Source organism: Hemitrygon akajei, chromosome 2, assembly GCF_048418815.1.
Source record: "Hemitrygon akajei chromosome 2, sHemAka1.3, whole genome shotgun sequence".
Lineage (NCBI taxonomy): Eukaryota > Metazoa > Chordata > Chondrichthyes > Myliobatiformes > Dasyatidae > Hemitrygon > Hemitrygon akajei.
Genome location: NC_133125.1, coordinates 2,941,277 through 2,967,089, shown reverse-complemented (window position 1 = coordinate 2,967,089; position 25,813 = coordinate 2,941,277). Strand labels below are relative to the sequence as shown.

Sequence of the window (25,813 nt, the reverse complement as noted above, 5' to 3'; positions counted from 1 at the left end):
TTGAGGGAAGAAACTGTTACATAGTCTGGCCGTTAGAGCCCAAATGCTTCGGAGCCTTTTCCCAGACAGCAGGAGGGAGAAGAGATTGTATGAGGGGTGCATGGGGTCCTTCATAATGCTGTTTCCTTTGTGGATGCAGCGTGTAGTGTAAATGTCCATGATGGCCGGAAGAGAGACCCCGATGATCTTCTCAGCTGACCTCACTATCCGCTGCAGGGTCTTGCGATCCGAGATGGTGCTATTTCCGAACCAGGCAGTGATGCAGCTGCTCAGGAAGCCCTCAATACAACCCTTGTAGAATGTGATGAGGATGGGGGGTGGGAGATGGACTTTACTCAGCCTTCGCAGAAAGTAGAGATGCTGCTGGGCTTTCTTTGCTATGGAGCTGGTGTTGAGGGACCAGGTGAGATTCTCCGTCAGGTGAACACCAAGAAATTTGGTACTCTTAACGATCTCTACTGAGGAACCATCGATGTTCAGCGGGGAGTGGTTGCTCTGTGCCCTCCTGAAGTCAACAAACATCTCTTTTGTTCACATTAAGAGACAGGTTGTTGGCTCTGCACCAGTCCGTTAGCTGCTGCACCTCCTCTCTAAGCTGACTCGTCGTTCTTGCTGATGAGACCCACCACGGTCGTGTCATCGGCGAACTTGATGATATGGTTCGAGCTGCGTGTTGCAGCACAGTCATGGGTTAGCAGAGTGAACAGCAGTGGACTGAGCATGCAGCCCTGAGGAGCCCCCGTGCTCAGTGTGATGGTGTTGGAGATGCTGCTCCCGATCCAGACTGACTGAGGTCTCCCAGTCAGGAAGTCTAGGATCCAGTTGCAGAGGGAGGTGTTCAGGCCCAGTAGGCTCAGCTTTCCAATCAGTTTCTGAAGGATGATTATGTTGAATGCTGAACTGAAGTCTGTGAACAGCATCCGAATGTATGTGTCTATTTTGTCCAGGTGGGTTAGGGCCAGGTGGAGGGTGGTGGCAATGGCGTCATCTGTTGAGCGGTTGGGACGGTACGCAAACTGCAGGGGGTCCAGTGAAGGGGGTAGCAGGGTCTTGATATGCCTCATGATGAGCCTCTCAAAACACTTCATGATGATGGATGTAAGTGCAATGGGACGATAGTCATTTAGACAGAACACTGAAGGTTTCTTCAGCACGGGGACGATGGTGGCGGTCTTGAACCACATTGGAACGGTGGCGCTGCTCAGGGAGATGTTGAAGATGTCAGTGAGAACATCTGCTAGCTGGTCTGCACATCCTCTGAGCACTCTACCAGGGATGTTGTCTGGTCCAGCAGCCTTCCGTGTGTTGACCCTGCACAGGATTCTTGCCACATCGGCCACGGTGAGACACAGCACCTGGTCATTTGTAGGAGGGGTGGACTTCCTCGCCGCCACGTCATTTTCTGCCTCAAACTGGGCGTAGAAGTTATTCAGCACATCTGGGAGGGAGGCATCACCTGCACAGTCAGGTGATGTTGTCCTGTAATTGACCTTAGAACTCATCTTGCTAACTGATGCACAAAATAAATCAACATAAAGCACAGATGCTCACAGGCACGTGTTTAAGCAATGCCAGCTAGAATGCAGTTCCGGGGGAGGAGTTTGGCTGCTCAGCGCGCATGCTGCCTTTTTCGTAACAGTGAAAACACCTTCTGTTAGCGAAAACAGGTAACTAATGTAGGTCTTTCGTAACAGCGAGTTGACGTTAAGCGAACGTCCAAAAAACGGGGGACACCTGTATATACAATCCATCATCATCACTTTAGTAATCCCTGGTGTTTCTTCACTGCAAATCCCCTTTAACTTGCTCACAAGCATAGAGTGATCCTTTCTCTTCCTCTGAAATGGTGACAGGTTACAAAGCAAACATCAGTTCCACCTCTTAAAATGTCTTGGAACCTGTATAGGGTAGAATATCAGAATTCTAATAGGCAACCGGTTGAGGTTTCATGTTCAAAATGTAGTATGACTGTTAAATTGATGTAATTTATTTGGTTAAAAACAAACTTGGTTGGGATGTAAGCAATGTGACTGGACTTTGACAAGAAACTTTAATTCATGCTTCTCAATATAATTCATGTATGTGGGAAGAGAAATGTTTCCTGAGTATCTTGAGTAGTTTCTCTTTTATTTCAGATTTCCAGAACCTTCACTAATTTATTTTTATTCTCATTTGTTTATCCATTGCTCATTTTCTTTGGATATTTTCAGTATTTTGCATCTAGTGGATGGCTTGTCGAAATGTTTTTTTTTTAAAAAGCAACTCCTGTTTCACTGAGAACAAATGAGAAGTACTAAATTAATCAAGTTTCAGTCTTTATCGAAATTTTCCATCTTTTGCTGACTGAAAGCTGACTCTTTAAACAGTGCAGCTTTTTGCCCTTGATGCACTGAAGTATTAATCTTTATAATGTGCTGATGTCATGGCTACTTTCCACCATGTATGATATATCATTCAACCAAGGTGATTGGAGATGTTAGGACAAGTTACTCGGGCACAGCTGATGATTTGTTTTTTTTGGTACGGGCAGTCCCTGGGTTACGAGTGAGATCCGTACCTAAGTCTGTCTTTAAGTTGGATTTGTACATAAGTCGGAACAGGTTAGCCTATCCTTCGATGCCATATGCCCTGGTGCACTTTTTTCCTCTTTTGAAATGTAGGTCCTTTCAGGCATAAGCCAGTCTCGACTACATTAAATATTTGGTCTGGCAAATAACCTCCCTCCTCAATAATTTTTTTTCAATATTTCAGGAAAATCACTTGCAGCACTTACATTGGCACTCGCTGATTCACCCTTTAATATTATGTAAATTTGCCCTCACTTTGAAACGATTGAACCAACTCCCACTCGCAACAAATCCTTCATTACAGAATGAAATAAACATGAGATGGGAATTATCAATCCATAATTTTAACTTGTTTATCGCATCCGTCAACAGAACAGAAACACTGCAGATTCAGCAGCAGCAGTGGGCAGCGCGTCCTCAGCTCCCCCGGGTCCTAAAGTCCACCCGCACTGAGACAGGTTAAATGGGACACACGCAACACTATTAACGGCAACGTGATCTGACTTAAAATGGCGGATGGCGTTCTCCTTCGAGCTGATGAATTTTTAATATAATAGGCTTTATGGCAGGCTGTTCATAAGTACGAGTTCTTTGTAAGTCAGAAGCTTCTTAACTCTGAGACTGCCTGTAGTGGCTTTGTTTTTGGAAGAGCTGCAAAATATTGAAAAGAAAATAACTGAACAACTGACGATGTTATTAAGCAGGAATTTGGGAAAGTATGTTGGTAACATAGAGTCATAGAAAAGTTCAGCACAGAAATAGGCACTTTGGCCCATCTAATCAATGCAGAAACCACTTAAACCGCCTGCTCCCATTGAATTGCACCAAGGCTATAGTGCTTCATAACCCTTTCATCCAGTACTGAACCAAACTTCACTTAAGCATCGAAATCGAGCTTGCATGCACCACTTATGCTGGCAATTTGCTTCACACTCATGACCCTCTGAGAGACAAAGATTCCTTTCACTGTCTCCTTAAACTTTTCACCTTTTACCCTTAACCTGTGACCTCTGGTTATAATCCCACTCAACCTCAGTGGAAAAAGCCTGCTTGCATTTACCCTATCTATACCCCTCATAATTTTGTATACCTCTATCAAATCTCCTCTCAATCTTTTATTTTCCAAGGAATAAAGTCCTAACCTATTCAATCTTTCCTTATAACTCAGGTCCTCTAGTCCCATCATTATCTTTGCAAATCTTCTCTGTACTCTTTCAACGAAGTTAATAGCAGAATTCTTATCAGTGCAGAGGAACAGAAGGATCTTGGAGTCCACATCCATAAATCCCTCAAAGTTGCTGTGAAAGTTGATAGGATTGTTACAAAGGTGTTTGGGCCTTCATTAGTCAGCAGTTGAGTTCAAGAGTTGGCTAACATTTAAAAAAAGAAATGGAGGGAAGAGCTAATTGATCTTCGGGTTGGTTAAAAGGGCTGCATCATCGTGAGCTAAAGGGCTTGTATTGTGCTGTAGTGTTGTGGGTTCTGTAACTGAATAGTTTTATGAATTAGGGTATCACTGATGATTTGAAATGTACAAGATCCTGCAGGTGGATTTTGATAAGGTGAATGTAGAAAGTTTGTGGCAGTATCTAGAGATGTACAATGAACAGTTTGTACATTTTTGAAGGCAGATTTTTTTCTTTAATTTTAAAAAAAAAAGTGAATTTGATCATTAAAGGATCATGGCAGTAGAGACAGGAGTGGGGCATTCGGCCCATGCCTGCCCCACTATTCAATGAAGAATTTAGAGAAAGCTTCATCGATCCTCATTGACCATAAAAAGGGAAATAGTGGAAGATATACCAGAAGTCATGGTTTCTTCTCCAGAGCCAAAGTTATACAAGATGTTTTTCAGGGCTTCTCTAGTACTCATACACTTGCTTTGTATGATTTTGCTTGTACCACAAATGAAATGCCAATAACAAGATGTAGAATATTTTTGGGGGGATTTCAGGTATCCACACAGCTACCACTCTCTGAGTAAAGAAGTTCCCCCTCGTGTTACCCCTAAACTTTTGCCCCTTAACTCTCAACTCGTATCCTCTTGTTTGAATCTCCCCTAATCTCAATGGAAAATGCCTATCCACGTCAACTCTGTCTATCCCCCTCATAATTTTAAATACCTCTATCAAGTCCCCCCTCAACCTTCTACGCTCCAAAGAATAAAGACCTAATATATAGTCCAGCTCATCAAAATCTTCAGTCGACCATGATGGAGCCCGCCTCCCGCCAAACGAACAGTGTAGTACTGCACTGACTCCAGCCTGGACATTGTGGCATCCTGCCCCAAGGCAACAATGCGGCTTGAGGCCCAGTCCAAGATAAACAGTTACAAAACATCAGCAAAATACAGCCACAAAAAATATATATTTATATAGTCGATTAATATCTTCCAGTCGACTGCAGTAGAGCTTGTCTTCTGCCGAGTGAAGCACTGGGCGGGCAGTAGTGCCTCTGCCCCTGCACATCGCAACACACTACTCCCAGTGGAGGACACCAGCTTTGATGCCTCTCTCCTCGCGGCTGCCGAGTACACCTGGCTTGAGGTCTAGTCCTCGCTCTGACTAAGGTCACGTAGCTCTCCTGCCATCTGCCCCTGCTTTCAGCCAGTAAATAAGTGAATCGAAGTAGGTAGGTACATTTAATGTCAGAGAAATATATATAAAATACATCCTGAAAATCTTTTTCTTCGCAAGCATCAATGAAAACAGAGGAGTGCCCCAAAGAATTAATGACAGTTAAATGTTAGAATCCCAAAGCCTCGCCCAGCTCCCCCTTTCCACACATAAGTAGCATCAAAGTAATGACCCACCTCTCCCCCACCAGCAAAAAAGCATCGGCACCCCCCCCCCCCCCCATCGAGCACTCAAGTATACAGCAAAGCATCAATAAAGACACAGACTTGCAGTACCCCAAAGACTACTCGTTCACTCGGTAATTCGACATACCACAGGCTGTCTCTCCCTAATAAGGGAAAAAGAGGTGTCCCTGTTTCACAGCAAGAGGGGAAACAAAACAAAACAACTCACGATTTATGATGTTAAAGTTTATTTTGTTGCTTTTTCTAAGCTTTTTGCCCAAAGAACTTTGGTCTCTGGGCACAGTCAGCAGCCCAGCTCGCTGCTTTCGATCTTCCCTCTCCCACAACGCACCAGGTGGCAGCACCGACCTCAAGTCCACCCACCTCTAGGACCACGAAAATCTCCCTGAAGTCATGCTTGTCTTCTAAGCCGTGTCCTTAGTATACCGAAAAGCAGCCAGTCATGAGACCCTGAGAGCGGGTCCCATTTCTGCAAAGAACTGAAGTCAACTTGTAACTCCAGGTCAGGGTCTTCAAAAGAACCTTGAAAAGAAAAAAAAGAGATATTAAAGAAAGAAATAGAGCTGTTTCGGAAGATGCAAACAAAGGAGTCGTTGTTAGTCACCATCGTCGTCCTAAGCTCCACCTAAGCAGATTAACGATGTCCAGAAGGGCCTTGTGATCACAAGAAAAGCGACCAAGACAGCCACTTGCTATGTAACTGTAAGCCTCCATCAATTCAGGTAGCAGCATGTTGCACAGCTCTTTCATTTTTTTTGCCAGTTAGCAACTCACTGATAGTGTAGGTATGCAGAACTTCAACTTTCTAATATATAGCAGGATCTTGCGATCATTAGAAATACATTTAAGTAGAACAGTAGCACCATTTGATGAGCCCCTTGAAGCTTCAGTGACCAAAGGTGCCGCCATCTTATCGGAAGTGACTGGCTGAAAGCTGTTAACTTCTGTTTTATATAATAATGCGACATGGAATTTTAAATAGGTACATGTAGCTTCTTGATGCCATCTTGCACCTGCATATGGTCTATTGACTAATTCAAATAAAATCATTGTCCTCAATATTAACAGCAGTATTTTCACTCTGAAACTGTTTGCTTCAGTCAGTGTTCAGGCTGTTTAAAATGTAAAAAGTGTATTACTTAAGAGTCTGTTTTCTTTAGCATTGGGCAAAATACTTATGTAAAATTCCCCTTTGAACTGTCTGAAATGGCAGTAATGTGACAATGACTGTTCTGATTATACCTTATAACTGACTGCCAGTATAATTTTGTCATGAATTTGATTTATTGAAGTCTTGTATCTCATGTGTAAACAGGAAACCAAAATGTTATTTGAAATAATTGACATTGACAGTTGTGCTATGTAATTCACAAGAGGCTTAAATTGTGTACTTGTCATATTTGTCAATGATAATTGTATGTTCAACAGTGGTTATTGTTATTACTGCAAATAAGTACTTGCTAGGAAGTGATATATTAGTGATGGAAAACTTTAGCCACTAGCATATTTTTTTCTCTATGCTGGAGTGCCTGTGCTGCATTGTGAAGGGACATTGCTTCATGGAGTATCTGTCGTCCTGCTGTAAGATGCTGAAGAGAACATTTTAAAAAAGGCCCATTTTTTTAACTGTGGTCAATTTTGTTCCTGCTTCTGGAATTGAATTAAGGCCATTATTGAGATTGAATACATAGATTATTTAAATAGTAGTTTGGGCAGATTGAGGTTCCAGATTAGTTTAGTGTACCTTGTTCTCAAAGATGTATGATCATCTTTAAAGTCTCAACTCTAGGTGGGTCACAGACTTCTTCTCTGACATACATTATAAATATATACTGGTATTTATGTACAAACCCCATTTCCAGAAAAGTTGGGATATTTTCCAACATGCAATAAAAACAAAAATCTGTGATATGTTAATTCACATGAACCTTTATTTAACTGACAAAAGTACAAAGAAAAGATCTTCAACAGTTTTACTGACCAACTTAATTGTATTTTGTAAATATACACAAATTTAGAATTTGATGGCTGCAACACACTCAACAAAAGTTGGGACAGAGGCATGTTTACCATTGTGTTACATCACCTTTCCTTTTAATAGCACGTTTTAATCGTTTTGGAACTGAGGATACTAATTGTAGTAGATTTGCAATTGGAAATTTTGTCCATTCTTGCTTGATATAAGACTTCAGCTACTCAACAGTCCATGGTCTCCGTTGTCTGATTCTCCTCTTCATGATGCGCCATACATTTTCAATAGGAGATAGATCTGGACTGGCAGCAGGCCAGTCAAGCACACGCGCTCTCTGTCTACAAAGCCACGCTGTTGTAGCCTGTGCAGAATGTGGTCTGGCATTGTCCTGCTGAAATAAGCATGGACATCCCGGGAAGAGACGTTGCCTTGATGGCAACATATGTCTCTCTAAAATCCTAATATATGCCTCCGAGTCAATGGTACCTTTACATACATGCCACTCACCCATGCCGTGGGCACTAATGCACCCCCATACCATCACAGATGCTGGCTTTTGCACCTTTCGCTGATAACAATCAGGATGGTCGTTTTCATCTTTGGCACGGAGAACTCAATGCCCGTTTTTTCCGAAAACTAGCTGAAATGTGGACTCATCTGACCACAGCACATGGTTCCACAGTCTTTTGGTCCATCTGAAATGAGCTCGGGCCCAGAGAACTCGCCGGCATTTCTGCATAGAGTTGATGTATGGCTTCCTCCTTGTGTAATACAGTTTCAAGTTGCATTTCTGGATGCAGCGACGGACTGTGTTAAGTGACAATGGTTTTCCGAAGTACTCCCGAGCCCAGGTGGCTATAATTGTCACAGTAGTATGACGGTTTCTTAGGCAGTGCCGCCTGAGGGCTCGAAGATCACGCGCATTCAACAATGGTTTCCGACCTTGCCCTTTACGCACTGAGATGTCTCTGAATTCTCTGAATCTTTTCACAATATTATGTACTGTAGATGTTGAAAGACCTAAATTCTCTGCAATCTTGCGTTGGGAAATGTTCCTTTTGAACTGACTAACAATTCTCTCACGAATTTTGGCACAAAGGGGTGAGCTACGACCCATCCTTGCTTGCAAAGACTGAGCCTCTGATGGACGCTACTTTTATACCCAGTCATGATACCTCACTTGCTACCAATTAGTCTGCTTAATGTGGAGTCTTCCAAACCGGTGTTACTTGAATATTCTGTGCACTTTTCAATCTTATTTTAACTCTGTCCCAACTTTTGTTGAGTGTGTTACAGCCATCAAATTCTAAATTTGTGTATATTTACAAAGTACAATTAAGTTGGTCAGTAAAACTATTGAAAATCTTTTCTTTGTACTTTTGTCAGTTAAATAAAGGTTCACGTGAATTAACTTATCACAGATTTTTGTTTTTATTACATTTTGGAAAATATCCCAACTTTGCTGGAAATAGGGTTTGTATATTTCTTTCCACATTTGTCCTAAACTTTTAACTTTAGTTTCATATAATTTGTCAGAATTGTTGAATGCTGTCTTTTGCTACATATCACACCAATACAACACAGCAAATTCCTAATACACATAAATTATATGGTGAATAAGGTTGATCCATTATTTTGGTTGAAGAACAAACTCCATAATCATTAAAAACACTTTTTCAATAATAGAGTATTTGATTTAATGTATTTTCCTCTAAATTAGGAATACAAGCAACACTGCACTCATATGATAGCAAAAAAACCAAGTCGAAGTGAGAAAATTTTAGCAGCTTGCGCAGCTGGTGAGTAGACCAATCCAATTGTTTGCCTTCTTTGAATAGGAGAACATTATTATTGCATATGGTTTAATGAGTTTATCAACTTACAGAATGGTTCTTCATGTAACCCTCAGGTTTGGCTGGCAGCATCAGTCTAGGGAAGACAGTCTCCGGCACTGCCAAACATGTGAAATCTGAGGTGCCAAACCTCTTGTTTGTGTGGATGCTCCGTGATGAGTTACCCTGTTACAAATCATTACCAAGAAATATTAGACAGTACCCCATATGCAATTAAACGATTTAGCTTTATAATTCTTAATTTGACTAGAGGGTTAGTAAAGAAAAACAAAAAGAAAAGGTCTCATCTTAATGAAACAGTCTAATGTGCATGTTGGAGCTCATGGTTTCCCGAATGTTAGTCCTGCATCGATTTCCCCCTGGCGTCATCAACTTGTGGCCCCTCACTCCAAGTCCACTCTGTCCTGCGGTCTATGACCTCTCCTTTCTCACACCTTCTCTCTGCATTTCTTGCCAAACAAAAGACCGCAAATACCTCGCTCTCGGGCACACAAGAAAAAACACTCGCGTCATTGGATGGCGCACATTCCAAAGCCTCTGGTATCTCTAGTCATAACTCAAACACTGCTGCTACAGAAAAACTATTACATTAGCAGTGAAACCTTTTCCAAGGTGTTACAATCACCCCCCACCAAATTTAGTCAGATAATTGAGATAATTTGCCAACCCTTCCTGCAAAGCACAAAGTCTAACCCAGGTGTAAAAGGCAGTGACATAGCTCCCCACAGCAGTAGGGGCCACACTCTGTTCCCCTGGTGCTACATAGCCTAGCCTATAAAGTGGTCTGCTAATTCTTTTAGACCTTCATTCCCCCCATCTACTTTTTTTATGTTCCGACATTACTGGGGATACTTCTAGTCTACCTGGCGAGGCCTCCCCTGGTCTATCACTCGTGTCCTCCTGCAACTCGGAGCCCTCTGTCCCTTGGCTGACCTCTGCTCCATCCCTTGCAGTGTCCTGCTGAAACCCAGGCTGTCCACTGATAGCATCCCCCCCCCCCCCCAGTGAGAAAGATTGGGAGTCTCTTCTTTAATCAGTGGGAAGTTAACATCTCCTTGAGCAGTGCCACCGTTCCAACGTGCTTCAAGGCCGCCACCATTGTCCCCATGCCGAAGAAGTCTTCAGTGTCTTGCCTAAATGACTACCATCCCATTGCACTCACATCCATCATCATGAAGTGTTTTGAGAGGCTCATCATGAGGCACATCAAGACCCTGCTGCCTCTCTCACTAGACCCCCTGCAATTTGCATACCGTCCCAACTGCTCAACAGACGATGCCATTGCCATCACCATCCACCTGGGCAAAAAAGACACATGTTCGAATGCTGTTCATAGACTTCAATTCAGCATCCCTCAGAAGCTGATTGGAAAGCTGAGCCTACTGGTCCTGAACACCTCCCTCTGCAACTGGATCCTAGACTTCCTGACTGGGAGACCTCAGTCAGTCTGGATCGGGGACAGCATCTCCAACACCATCACACTGAGCACAGGGGCCCCCCAGGGCTGTGTACTCAGTCCACTGCTGTTCACTCTGCTGACCCACGACTGTGCTGCAACACACAGCTCGAACCACATCATCAAGTTCGCCGATGACACAACTGTGGTGGGTCTCATCAGCAAGAACGACGAGTCAGCTTACAGAGAGGAGGTGCAGTGGCTAACAGACTGGTGCAGAGCCAACAACCTGTCTCTGAATGTGAACAAAACAAAAGAGATGTTTGTTGACTTTAGGAGGGCACGGAGCAACCACTCCCTGCTGAACATCGACGGCTCCTTGGTAGAGATCGTTAAGAGCACCAAATTTCTTGGTGTTCACCTGGCCGAGAATCTCACCTGGTCCCTCAACACCAGCTCCATAGCAAAGAAAGCCCAGCAGCGTCTCTACTTTTTGCGAAGGCTGAGGAAAATCCATCTCCCACCCCCCCATCCTTATCACATTCTACAGGGGTTGTATTGAGAGCATCCTGAGCAACTGCATCACTGCCTGGTTCGGAAATTGTACCATCTCGGATCGCAAGACCCTGCAGCGGATAGTGAGGTCAGCTGAGAAGATCATTGGGGTCTCTCTTCCCACCATCACGGACATTTACACTACATGCTGCATCTGCAAAGCAAACAGCATTATGAAGGACCCCACGCACCCTTCATACAAACTCTTCTCCCTCCTGCCGTCTGGGAAAAGGCACCAAAGCATTTGGGCTCTCACGACCAGACTATGTAACAGTTTCTTCCCCCAAGCTATCAGACTCCTCAATACCCAGAGCCTGGACTGACACCTTACTGCCCTATTGTCTTGTTTATTATTTATTGTAATGCCTGCAATGTTTTGTGCACTTTTTGCAGTCCTGGGTAGGTCTGTAGTCTAGTGTTTTTTTTCTGTGTTTTTTTACGTAGTTTAGTCTAGTTTTTGTACTGTCATGTAACACGATGGTCCTGAAAAAACATCTCATTTTTACTATGTACTATACCAGCAGTTATGGTCAAAATGACAATAAAAGTGACGACTTGACTTGACTTGAAAAGGCAGCATATACCACACCCCCATTTCCTCATCCTCTGAATCAGTATCTCACTTAGGGGCGGGAGCGATCTAATCTCCCCTGCTGTTGGTCCTTCAGTCGCACCGCTTTGCCGCAGAGTCCTCTTACTAGGTGAATGCTCCAGATTGGGCTCTGGGTCAACCTGCACCTTTTGTCCCAGAGGCAGAAGGTGGTTCGGATGGAGAATCTTGACAGTCCCATTCCCATCCTCTGGCTTCACCCAGAAAACTGGTAGATTTGGCATCTGACTCTCCACCACACAGGGCGTTGTTGCCCAGCGGTCAGCCAACTTGTGCTTCCTAGGTAGCCCCAAATTCCTTACGAGGACTCGGTCTCCTGGCATGAGTTGGGAGAACCTAACCTTTTGATCATACCTCCTCTTATTTCCTTGATTCTGTTTGGCAGCTGTGACCTCAGCTAATTCATAAGCCTTTTTCCACTCCCTTCTCATATCAGAGACATACTTCAGATAAGTCTTCGATGGTAGGTAATCCTCGTCAGTCCCAAAACAAAGGTCGATGGGCAACCTCGCCTTGTGCCCAAATATCAGATTATATGGCAAGTACCTGGTAGCTTCATTTCGGGTACATTTGTAGCAGAGGACCAGATTTCCAATATGTTGACTCCACCTGCTCTTCTTGCTAATCTCTAAAGTCCCAAGCATGTCTGGCAAAGCCCGATTAAACCTCTCGGGCTGGGGATCACCCTGTGGGTGATAAGCAGTAGTCCTCAACTTCCCAACTCTGAGCATGCTGAGTAACTCATGGATGAGCCTACTCTCGAAATCTCATTCCTGATCACCATGTATCCGCCTGGGGAGTCCATAATAAACAAAATACTTCTCCCATAACACTTTGGCCACTGTAGACACTCCTTGATCCTTGGTAGGGAAGGCTTGCGCATATATGGCTTGCCTATATTGACGGGAAATCCATATATACTAGGTCCAGGGGCCCTACACTCTGCAAGTGGGACAAGGGAGCTACCCTTGTAGGCAGCATCTTCCTCCTTATGCATCGACTACAAGACTTCCAGTATTCTTCAACCTCCGGCGTCATTCAGGGCCAGTCGAACTGGTCTCAGAGCAATCCATAGGTTTTTTTCAACTCCCCAAATGTCCAGAAACATCATGAAGTGACTTCAACACAATCCTCCGATACTTCTCAGGCAGAACCAGCTGGGAACGCCGAGGTCGGTCTGGAGGTAACGTGACCCGGTATAGGGTCTGGTTCCTCAACTCCAATCTGGGATATTCTCTCAGTAATGGAGGCACCGCAGCATGTTTTGTCTTTTCTGCCTGAGCCGTGCCTCTCTTTTTGACCACTGACCAAATGGTACTGATGCCCAGATCATCTCACTAAGTAGCTGCCACTTCCCCAGGACTCAATTCCAGCAACTGGTTTGTCTTCAGAGTAGTCAAGTTACAGTAAATATGTGGAATGGTGTCATTAGAAGCTCCCAATTGATCTACTGTTTGATCCTGCCCTTGCCTTCCATCTGCCTTCACAATGATGGCAATCTGGCACATGGCCTTCACCCCCGGGGCAGGAACACTCTCCCATTCTTCATCCCTGTCCAGCCCTTCATAAGTTAGGGGATTGTTGTCCGTCCTCAAACTAGGCACCATAGAGGTAGTCACTCAGCTTATTCACCACAGCCCATTTCAACACCAGAAACTCCAATTTGTATGTGGGATAGTTTTTCTCGGAGGGCAACAGACTCCGGCTGACAAACGCAATGGGCCTCAATCGGGTGCCCTGATCCTGATGCAGGACACCCCCTTAGCCCCTTCAGCTGACATCAGTGTGCAATACATGTGGCAATTAGGGGTCTGCAAAAGCCAGCACAGGCCCCTGGAACAGCAGCTCCTTCAGCAACTGAAAGGTCTCTTCACGTTTTGTATCCCACTTCAGTCCAAAAGGCTAAGATACTCTCTACCCTCCTCTCCTTTTGTCCCCCTCCCTTTCTTCCCCAAGGGAAGGTAACCACACGGAAGCTGATTCAACGGGTGACTCACTTTCGTGTAGCTCTTCATGAACCTCCGATAGTAACCACAGAACCCAAGGAATGAACGCAAAGTGCTCACAGTCTGAGGCCTTGACCATGTGGTCACTGCCTCTATCTTAGACAGATCTGTAGCAACGCCATCCCATAAGACTATGTGCTCAACATAACTGACAGATGTCTTGCAGAACTGGCACTTGTCCAGAGAAAGTTTTAACCCTTCAGCTTTCAGGTGGCCCTGCTCTTTCAGTAGCCTCGCTTCTTGTTCTTCCAAGGTGGACCCAAACTGGCTATGACCTGCTGGAAGGTTGCAGGGGGCTCCCGATGTGCCCTGGGTATCCTTTCTGTTATGACCCCAGCCCCCTCCTTTGTGAGAATCACCAGAGCCCTAGTCAAGGGGGGGTCAAATGACCCAAGAAGGAGAGAGACGTGCTGAAGACCATGTTCCCCCGGGAAGCAGAATAAAGCGACTCTGACTATTGTCTCATGAAGACCACGTGTAAAGCCCTCGGGCAAAGTGGGCTGGTTGAGAGAGAGATTGACACCGGCGATCCCGTGAGGAAGTATAAAGGAGGGTCTGGGGGGGACGACCCCTTCAGACGCACCAGAAGACACGCTAGGAATCCTGCGACAGCGTTTTGATAGCGACAGCCGGTGGTGGGGTTCGTGTGCGTCTTTTCCTTGCCTGGGATTGGCGACCTCACCACGGAAGAACGGCTTAGCTACAGGGGAGGCCACAGATGAGAGTCCATTCCCCAACGAGACTTCGACGAACCGAACTCCTACAGGTTGGAAAACCTGTTGGGTAACTGTTTCATTCAATCTCTCTCTCTCTCTCTCTCTCTTTCTAACAAAAGTGCACCAACGCGACACCACAACAGACGGCAGCTGGTGGAACTGCAGTGGCCGCAAGAGACTTTCAGATATACAGCAAACAATATATACATTACCCCTAGACAACGATAGAGCTTATTTCTGATTGATTATTACTATACCTGTGCTTTAGATTGAGTTGTGATGACGTATATGATCTGAATGTTTTGTATTAACCATACGTTTGTGCCCCTTTATAAATAAAAAAACGTTTGAAAATAGTACCATCAGACTTCAGCGGACCTCTCTATCTTTGCTGGTAAGCCACCCCGTTATGGGGAACATAACATTTCGAACTGGAAGAATCCCAGTAGACATATAAATGCTGTCTTCTCTTTATTAGCCTCACCCTTGGGGATCTGGTAATGTCCACTCATCAAGTCCGACACACTGAACCACTTAGCTCCATTCAGACAGGTCAGCGCGTCTTTGATCCTTGTGTCCTACACTCTTTGGAGTGTAGAAAGTTGATGGGGGGACTTGTTAGAGGTATTTAAAATAATGAGGGGGATAGATAGAGTTGATGTGGATAGGCTTTTTTCCATTGAGAGTAGGGGAGATTCAACCAAGAGGACATGAGTTGAGAGTAACCCTGTGGGTGGACACTACCACTCCACCCCAGCAACATCCATACTTGGTAGGGAAGTCAGTCTCCAGCCCTGCCAAATATGTGAAATCTGAGGTGCCAATTCTCTTGTTTGTGTGGATGCTGCATGATGAGTTACCATGTAACAAATCAGTACCACGAAATGACAGACAGCACCCCATATGCAATTAAATGATTTAACTTTATAATTCTTAATTTGATTGGAGGGTTAGTAAAGAAAAGCAAAAAGAAAAGGGCCCATTTTAATGAAGCTGTCTAATGTGCACGTTGGAGCTCACAGTTTTCCATCCATTAGTCATACATCGGTTTCCCCTGGGCGTTATTGGCTCCCAGACTCTCACTCCAAATCTACTCCGTCCTGCGGTCTACGACCTCTCCTTTCTCACATCTTCTCTCTTCATCTCTTGCCAAACAAAAGACCGTGAATACCTCGCTCTTGGGCACACAACAAAAGAAACACTCACCTCGTTGGATGGCGCACATTTCAGAGCCCCCGTTATCTCTAGTCATAACCCAAACACTGCTGCTACAGAAAAGCCATTACATTAGCAGTGAAACCTTTCCCAGGGTGTTACGCTTAAGCTTGTCATAGCTGGAGGAGATAGTGGGAATAAGCTTCCACTACCTATTAAATGGGAGTAGATTTAAAAGAATACATCCGGTTCCTTACACACTTCCCATCCGTGCTGGGTTGAGCATGAAGCTAGAAAATCTGCCTCATTAAAAAAAAAACCAGATAAATGCCAAAGTAATGGCAAGATTGCTACAGGATGAGCCACAAGTCTTAGAGAGGAACAACAAAGTTGGATGTAATTTGTGGGGTTATCTTGTGCTGGTAAGGTCATCACATTGATCTGAGTTAAATTTCTTAATACATGGTTAATAACATTTCTTAATTAAAGTGTATTTGGACCTGAAGCATGTGGGAGAAGGGACAGATAGAAATGTTATCATACAGAGAATCTTGAATCTTTGGAAAGTACTCACTTGGTGAAGAAATGGGGTTGGTTCGGGGAAAATGGTACAGGAGTAAAACGGGAAGTCCATATGGATGACTTGTTTGTATTGTCTGAACTGAACACATTATAAGTACAAGTAGGAATCAGGGAAAATGAAATAAAGTGGTTCAGACTCTGATAGCTAGGATTTTAAGATTGGAACTATAAACCAAATAGTCAGGGAATTGGTTAATGTTTGATTGTTAAATTTTATTTTGTAATTAAGTATTAAACTGACAGACATCCACCCAATGTATGTTGTAACTTTCTCACAACTTCTCGCCACATTTATTGTTTAGTATGACTTAGAAAAATCATAGTGTATCCTTTGTATCTCCTACAAGTTGACTTTATCAAATTGTATATTCACATTTCAATAGTTAACTTAAAATTTCATGAGAATGTTTAAGCAAGATTTTTATGCTCCTCGCTTTAGCAATTTTTACATGGCCTTAGTTACTGTGGGTAAAATATTGAATGATAAATATTGATTTCATGGCTGAGAAGCTCATGCAGGGAGCAGGGCTTCAGGTTCTTGGATCATGGGGATCTCTTCTGGAGGAGATATGACCTGTGAAAAAAAAAGGGATGAGTTGCACCTGAATCCGAGGGGAACCAATAATCTAACGGGCAGATTGTTAGGGCTGTTGGGGAGGGTTTAAACTAATTTAGCATGGAGGAGGGAACCAAAACAGATGCACTCTAGGGTTCTGAAAGATTTAGCATTAGAAATTGGGGAGGTATTGGCGATGATCTTCCAAAAATCGTTGGACTCTGGCATGATGCCAGAGGACTGGAAAATTGCAAATGTCACTCCACTCTTTAAAAAAGGAGGAAGGCAGCAGAAAGGAAATTGTAGACCAGTTAGCCTGACTACAGTGGTTGAGAAGATGTTGGAGTCAGTTGTTGAGGATGAGATAATGGAGAACTTGGTGACGTAGGACAAGATAGGACAAAGTCAGCATGGTTTCCTTAAGGGAAATTCTTGCTTGACAAACCTGTTGGAATTCCTTGAGGAGATTACAAGTAGGATAGACAAAAGGAATGCAGTGGATGTTATATCTTTGGACTTTCAGAAGGCCTTTGACAAGGTGCCACATGTGAGGCTGCTTACCAAGTTAAGAGCCAATGATATTACAGGAAAGTTACTAATATGGTTAGAGCATTGGCTGATTGGTAGGAGGCAGTGAGTGGGAATAAAAGGATCCTTTTTTAGTTAGCTGCCAGTGACTAGTGATGTTCCATTGGTGTTGGTGTGGGGACCATTTCTTTCTATGCTGTAAATCAATGATTTAGATGATGGAATAGATAGCTTTGTTGTCAAGTTTGTAGATGATGTATGAAGTTTGGTGTGTTATGAACCCCATAACTGAGTCACTTACCAACAAAGATAGAGAGGTCCGCTGAAATCTGATGGTACTATTTTTAAACGTTTTTATTTATAAAGGGGCACAAAAGTAAGGTTAACACAAACATTCAGATCATATACGTCGTCAATACTCAATCTAAAGCACGGGTATAGTAATAATCAACAATATGAAGTAGCTCTATCGTTTGTCTAGGGGTAAAACTATTGTCCGATGGAAATATCAAAGTCTCTGAAGTTCATGCAGGCTTTTAGCCTTTCGGAGATCGCTGGGACTCACGTGTTGGAGAGAGAAAATAAACTTGCCAGCCTGTTGGACTGAAATCGTTGAATCGGGAACGAGAGTTCCCCTTTGTCAGTTCGGAATCCTTTTCGGGGTTATCAGCCACTCGATTCCCTAGCTAGGAGAACCAAATCACACGTGGCTCCCGAACAGTTTCCTGTCCTTACGGGAGCGATGAGCGATGGTGTCTCCGTCTTGTGTGTCGCTGGCATACTGCCTCCTGCTGTCCCCTTTTATCGTGACTGGCAGATTTGTAGATGTCAATCAAGGTAGGGTGATACAATCCCCACCCCACATTGCCCAAGGGTGTCCATGTCCCTGAGAGCTGGCACGTAGGATATAGTCGCAATTCACACAAGTGTCTCTAAGAACAATGGTCAAATCCGTTGCATTGTCTCTCATTTCCTGGGTCCAAGACCCAAATTAATAGCGATCTTGCGATTCTCAGGAAGGAGGGGGCTGATCCCGCACCCTTCGGCCCCTCAGAGCTGTGGTACATTCATAACAGGTGGAGACAGCGGATAGTGTGGAGATAACAAGTAGGATGCAGAATGACTTGGACAGATTAGGAGAATGGGCAAGAAAGTGGCAAATGAAATACAATGTTGGGAATTGCATGGTCATGTACTTCGGTGGTAGAAATAAATGCGGAGACCATTTGTTAAATGGCGAGAAAATTCAGAAATCTGCGATGCAAAGGGACTTGGGAGTTCTTGTGCAAAACATCCAAAAGGTTAACTTGCAGGTAGCCTTGGTGAGGAAGGCAAATGCAATGTTAATATTCATTTCAAAAAGATTTGAATTACTAGAGCAGGGGTGTGATGCTAAGGCTTTATAAGGCACTAGTGAGGCCATATGTTGAGTATTGTGAATAGTTTTGGGCTCCTCATCTAAGGAAAGACGTGCTGGTATTGGAGTGGGTCCAGAGGTGGTTCACAAGGCTGCTTCCAGGAATGAAAGGGTTACCATATGAAGAGCGTTTGATGACTCTTGGTCTATACTTGCTGGCATTTAGAAGGATGAGGGTAAATCTCATTGAAACCTTTCAAATGTTAAAGGCCTAGACAGAGTAGATATGGAAAAGATGTTTCCCATGGTGGGGGATCTAGGATAAGACTGCACATCCTCAGGATAGAGGGGCGTCCATTTAAAACAGATATGAAGAAATTTCTTTAGCCAGAGGGTGGTGAATTTGTGGAATTTGTTGCCACAGGCATGGTGTGGAGGCTGTATTTAAGGCAGAGATTGATAGGTTCTTGATCGTATATGGCATTGAAGGTTACGGGGAGAAGGCTAAGGAGTGGAGCAGTCTCTATGGGCGAAATGGCCTAATTCTGTTCCTATATCCAATGGTCTTATAAATTAATGGATCCTGTCATCAACAATTACTTATGGATTTATTTACCCTTCAACCATATGTGCGTAATTGCCTCTGTGATTGTGGAAGTAATCTACATCTTTCAGTGCTTTTCTTATGTTCGAAGGGTAGGGTAAAGAGGTTATTACCGTCCCAGACAAGGATATTATTTACAATCTATTATTAACAGTTTTAAAGGTTGAGTTTCATGCCTCTGTTTTTGAACTAATTTTTTTTTCAGAATCCGGTTTATTAACACTGGCATGTGTCGTGGAATTTTTTAACAGCACCAGTTCAATGCAATACATAATATAGAAGAAGAGGAAGAAAAAATAATAATAAATAAGTAAATCAATTACAATATACATATACTGAATAGATTAAAAATTGCGCAAAAAACAGAAATAATATATATTAAAAAAGTGAGGTAGTGTCCAAGGGTTCAATGTCAATTTAGGAATTGGATGGCAGACGGGAAGAAGCTGTTCCTGAATCACTGAGTGTGTGCCTTCAGGCTTCTGTACCTCCTCCCTGATGGTAACGGTGAGAAATGGGGGATGCCCTTGGTGCTGGAGGTCCTTAATAATGGACGCTGCCTGTCTGAGACACCACTCCTTGAAGATGTCCTGGGTACATTGTAGGCTGGTACCCAAGATGGAACCAACTAAATTTATAACCCTTTGCAGCTTCTTTCGGTCCTGTGCAGCAGAACTAATTTGACCTCTTTGTTCCTTTGTCTTCCGTCGTAAAACTGATTCATGCTCAATTTAAGATTCTTGTGTGTTGTAGCCATGTCTGTATTGTATTTTATGTTGCATGCTTTTATTATGGGTTATGGTAATTTGTACCATAGGTTTGGGCATGGTAGAAAGAAATGAGTATAGTAATGTATTCACCCTTTGTGGCGTGTTTAGTTAGAGGGAGACTTGGTAGGAGGTAGATATTTTTTGTTCACCGCTAATATTGCTAATTTTGTTATTGCTATGCTAGTTCCTTTAGTTTTTATTGCTGTTTTTCATTGCTCATTTTTGCTGGCTTCATAATAAAGGATCAAACATATTTTTTGCAGCTTGGAACTCAGTTGTTTGGAAGCACATCACACAGTGTTAATTCCTTCACTCAGTCTCTCAGCGGTTTTGGTTTATTCGTAAAGTTGCTGTTACATTGTGATTCTGTACATTGTTGTACTCTATTTGTTATCCTTACTTACTCAACAATACAACTAGATTGTGCCCAGAAGTAATGATCATACAATATCTTAAATAGAATCGTTAATTACTTCCTTTATAAGCAGCTAAACACTTGAGGCACATACTAATAACCGTCTGTGGATCTTGGTGCAAATATCTCCTAAACAGTGGGGAGAATGAAAAAGAACACTACTTTGTGAACTAACATGCAAGTGTCTTAGTTATTATACTTTTCCATTGCCATTTAAAAAAAATTAAATTACTAAATGTAGGAACATGTTTTCTTTTTTATTTATTGGTTTTAGGAAAATGGGTCCTAACGAAAGATTATATCAGTGACAGTGCCAAGAATGGCAGGTGGCTCAATGAAATCCAGTATGAGTGGGGATATAAAATTAAGAATAATACACAGTTACCTATACCAATGGATTCTGTACCAAAGATATGGCGTGAGGAGCTGGCTCGATCTGGGATAACAGGAGTGTTCCACAACTGGAAGGTAGTACTTCGCATTAATGATGAATGCAGAAGAGCTTGTTTCAAAAGGTACTGTTCAACAGAGCCATAACACTTAGAATAATATTTTGGATTCTTTTTGTTATTAGAAATGTGACCTGTAATATTTAAATAATTTTGCAATAAGTACGGTATATAGCAGTGGGTTTGGGTGCTTGTTATGAATTGAAATTATTTTGTCACGGAGAAAATTTTGAAAAGTGATGTGCAAATATCAGCAAAGAAGTAAAGTATTTTGCATCTTTTCAAAGAATGGTGGTGTCCCAAGAAACTTTTTGGAGGAAAGTTGAGCGAAAAATTGATGGCCAAAAGGGGAGACAGTGGACTGAGGTGGTTGGAGGGGGGTTGGAGAGATTGTAGATATCAATATCTTGTTCTGTTTTAAATAGGTCTTAAAGGAATGGAATATACAATGGATAATTATGTTACTGACTATGTGTCTGAAAACAATACAGGTGAACATTGATAGGAAGCCAGAGTAAGAGAGCTGTATTGTGTGTTATGCACAATGTTAAGAACAGTAAATATTGAGTAGATTTCAGTGATTTTTGTCATGCAACAAGCTCTAAATCCAAGTGATTCTGCAAGACCAAAAGTGAGCATTGTTGACCAGTTTTTAGTGGGGCAGGTGCTGCCTAACAGCAGTCAATGCACTTATAGTAACTTTGAATCTGATACTGCATTGCCCTGCTTTTTATGAACACCACTTAGCTGAACAATTGCCTACATTATTGGTTGGACATTGGAATGTCTAGATCTGGTGCATGTTGGCTTTGGTTCTTTGTAGTATCTTGTATACTGGCCAGTTTTCTTACTGCTTGGAGTGATTTGAATTCGCTGGCCTCTGTGGAAAACCTGGAGGCAGTGATGACTTATCGACCAGACACTTGCAGATACTTTAGTCACATAATTTACCCTTGTATACTGCATTCTTACATTGTTAAGGTTAGGGTTGCTCATGGACATTTCTCCTCTTGTTCAAGTTACCTCCTTTTTAAATCTTTTTATTAATTTTCAAACAAGCATAATAAGAAAAACATCGAGTACAGAGAGCTTGAGAGTACATAATTAATAGGTTAAAATACAAATACAAACAGTTAATAATCCACATATAATAGCCTTCCAAACTCATAGAAGGCTACAAATAATGGAAAAATAAGAAAAAAAAAACCAAAAAAAGGGAAATCAACTAATCTAACCGACATGGGCTATTGTATTATGTCAAGTATACACAGTAGTGTCAATAACTCCATACCTCTATCCAAATAATTAAAGATGATAAGAATAAGGTTTGGGAAAGGTCAGTTTAACTCGTATGAAAATGTTGAATAAATGGTCTGCAGGTTTCTTCAAATTTGACTGAGGGATCTGATTTTTTCTAAACTCAAACAGGAAATGGTTTGAGAAAACCACTGAAATGTAGTTGGAGGATTAATTTCTTTCCAGTTGAATAGGATAGATTTTCTAGCCATTAATGTGACAAATGCAATCATCCGCCGGGATGAGGGGGATAAACGACTATTATCCACCATTGGTAAACCGAAAATTGCAGAAATAGGATGAGGTTGCAATTTGATATTCAAAACTGTTGAAATAATGCCAAAAATATCTTTCCAGTAATTTTGCAAACGGAGGCAAGACCAAAACATGTGAGTCAATGAGGCAACTTCAGAGTGACATCAGTCACAGATTGGATTAACATGAGAATAAAATCGAGCAAGTTTGTCCTTGGACATATGAGCCCTATGTACAACCTTGAATTGTATTAGGGCATGTTTGGCACAATTAGAAGAGGAGTTAACTAGCTGTAAAATTTTCTCCCACTGCTCTGTGGGTAAAAGACAATGAAGTTCTTTTTCCCATTCCTTCTTAATTTTATCTGATATCTCTGGTTGTATTTTCATCATAATAGTATAGATGACGGCTACTAAACTCTTCTGATAAGGATTCAAAGCTAGAATTTTTTCCGTAATATCCATTGGACATAAATTCGGAAAGGACTGTAACAAAATATTCAAAAAATTTCTAATCTGTAAGTATCTAAAAAAAAATGGGTTTTAGGCATATTATATTTATTGGACGACTGTTCAAAGGACATAAAGCTATTATCTAAAAATAAATCACGAAAACATGTTATACCTTTTGTTTTCCATAACACAAAGGCTTGGTCCATAATAGAGGGCTGAAAAAAAATATAGATATAATAGGGCTTGATAAGATAAACTTATTTACGAAATTGAAACCATATTCATAATGTATATTTAACTATAGGATTAGTTATTTGTTTATTCAATTTAGATAAAACAAAGGGAAGTGAAGATCCTAAAATAGAAAACAATGAAAAGTCTTGTACAGATTTGCACTCCAAATTTACCCATTGTGTGCTTGGTAATGTGACCAATTCTTGTGTCCAAAATATTAAGTATCAGTTCAAGTTACCTCCATTCAAGCCGCATGCGATAGACCTCTGGTATTGACAAACATGAGAAAATCTGCAGATGCTGGAAATCCCAAAGCAACACACACAAAATGACCTGAAATGCTGCCTAGTATGCGGAGTTCTTATGCATTTTGTGTGTTACTCTGGTTTTGAATTGATCTTTTAGTTGTGGGATTGCATATTAGTCTTAGCATGGTAGTTCCACTGCTCTGCTGTTGTAACTTAACCCCCTGGCACCATTCTGGGACTGCTTGAGGCATATCCATTCAAGTGCTTCATTTGAACTGGGGTTATTGCTTGGTTTGATGGTCATGGTTATCTTGAGCTTCAGTTACAGATTGTGGTGGAGTACCTTTCTGCTGCTGATGTTGTCAATGCCTCGTGATTTTCAGTGTCAAAAGATTTCTGAATCCAATCCATTTGCATAGACCGTTGGACAGTAGGATTTGGTCTCTACATTGATAATATGACCACTCTTATCAATCTCTGTTATAGGCAGACACATCTGTATATAGAAAAAAAAGGAATAGGTGTACAAAGATTGTGGGTATATGGGTGTTGATATATCTATAGATGTGAACATTTACACGTAAGTAAACTTAGAAAGCAGTATCTTTTTTTTAAGGGTCCTACATGCTGGAAAAGCAACAGTCTATCATCGACCAAGAAAATGCTGTCAGATTACACATGTATTTACAGAAAGCAGAAATTATACAATGGAGAAGCTAAGTAATATATACAAGGCTCCTTGTTATCCTGTGGAGTACATTGGACAGTTCATTATGCAGGTATTAACAGCTGCTTAATCTGAAGGTTTATCGTCTTGGTTGTAAGGGGAAAACTACTCTTGAGTGATGATTATTGCAGGATTGTTCAGCTTCATTTAAACATTCTTAATTTTTGAATTCTGATTCAAACCAGTTTTAAGAATGTTTTCACAAAGATAGTTTTGTGAAATATAGTTATAATTATTTGGAAGATCTGGTATGCTGACTTATTTGATTTGCACTCTGCTACTAACATTTTGGTAGGAGTAATGGAGAGCTATGGCAAACAGAAGAGTAGATGAAAATGAAGGCAGATCTGCCATGAGCATAATGAAAGAGTTCTCTTTCTCTCTCTTTCCCCCCTCACTATAATCAACCCCCAGCCCTATTTTTCTTTCTCTTTTATTTCCCATAATTCTCCACCTTCCCCCAGCCCATTTCCCTCCAGCCTACCACTTCCCAGCTCTCTACTTCATCCCTCCCCCCCCCCCCCACTTCTTATCCCCCCCGACCATCCCATGTTACTTCACTCCTGATGAAGGGTTTCGGCCCGAAACGTCATCACTACGTCCTCCCATAAATGCTGTCTGGCCTGCTGAGTTCTGCCAGCATTTTGTGTTTTTATTTATTTCCAGCATCTGCAGATTCACTCTTGTTGCCTTAGTGTATTATTTTTGTTTTATACAATTTTAGAATGGGGGAAAGAAAGGAAAGGAGTACCATGCAAAAGTTTGGGCACCCCAAGAGACTTGAGCTCTCAGATAACTTTTACTAAGGTCTCAGACCCTAATTAGCTTGTTAGGGCTATGGCTTGCTCACAGTCATCATTAGGAAAGGCCAGGTGGTGCAAATTTCATAGCTTTTTAAATACCCTGACTCCTCAAACCTTGTCCCAATAATTAGCAGCCATGGGTTCCTCTAAGCAGCTGCCTAGCACTCTGAAAATTAAAATAAATGATGCCCACAAAGCAGGAGAAGGCTAAAAGAAGATAGCAAAGGGTTTTCATGTAGCCGTTTCCTCAGTTTGTAATGTAATTAAGAAATGGCAGTTAACAGGAACGGTGGAGGTCAAGATGAGGTCTGGAAGACCAAGAAAACTTTCTGAGAGAATTGCTCGTAGGATTGCTAGAAAGGCAAAAGACCTTTCACTGCAAAAGTCTTTTTCACTGCAAAAGACCTTCAGGAAAATTTAGCAGACTCTGGAGTGGCGGTGCACTGCACAAATATGACCTTCATGGAAGAGTCATCAGAAGAAAACCTTTCCTGTGTCCTCACCACAAAATTCAGCGTCAGAAGTTTGCAAAGGAACATCTAAACAAGCCTGATGCATTTTGACTGATGAAGTTAAAATAGAACTTTTTGGTTGCAATGAGCAAAGGTATGTTTGGAGAAAAAAGGGTGCAGAATTTCATGAAAAGAACATCTCTCCAACTGTTAAGCACAGGGGTGGATTGATCATGCTTTGGGTTTGTGTTGCAGCCAGTGGCACGGGTAACATTTCACTGGTAGAGGGAAGAATATTTTCAATTAAATACCAGCAAATTCTGAAAGCAAACATCACACCGTCTGTTAAAAAGCTGAAAATGAAAAGACGATGGCTTCAACAAGTTAACGATCCTAAACACACCTAAAAATCCACAATGGACTACCTCAAGAGG

The 25,813-nt window shown here is 42.1% G+C and overlaps 1 protein-coding gene across 1 annotated transcript in view; it reads left to right on the top strand.

Annotated features, from left to right (window-relative positions):
* The window catches only part of slf1 (SMC5-SMC6 complex localization factor 1), a 151,666-nt gene that overhangs the window by 40,053 nt on the left and 85,800 nt on the right, over positions 1-25,813 (top strand). Inside the window, exons 3-5 of the mRNA XM_073066417.1 lie at positions 9,081-9,159; positions 20,738-20,978; positions 24,014-24,176. Coding sequence (XP_072922518.1) covers positions 9,081-9,159; positions 20,738-20,978; positions 24,014-24,176 — 483 coding nt within the window. The remainder of the gene's footprint in view (positions 1-9,080; positions 9,160-20,737; positions 20,979-24,013; positions 24,177-25,813) is intronic.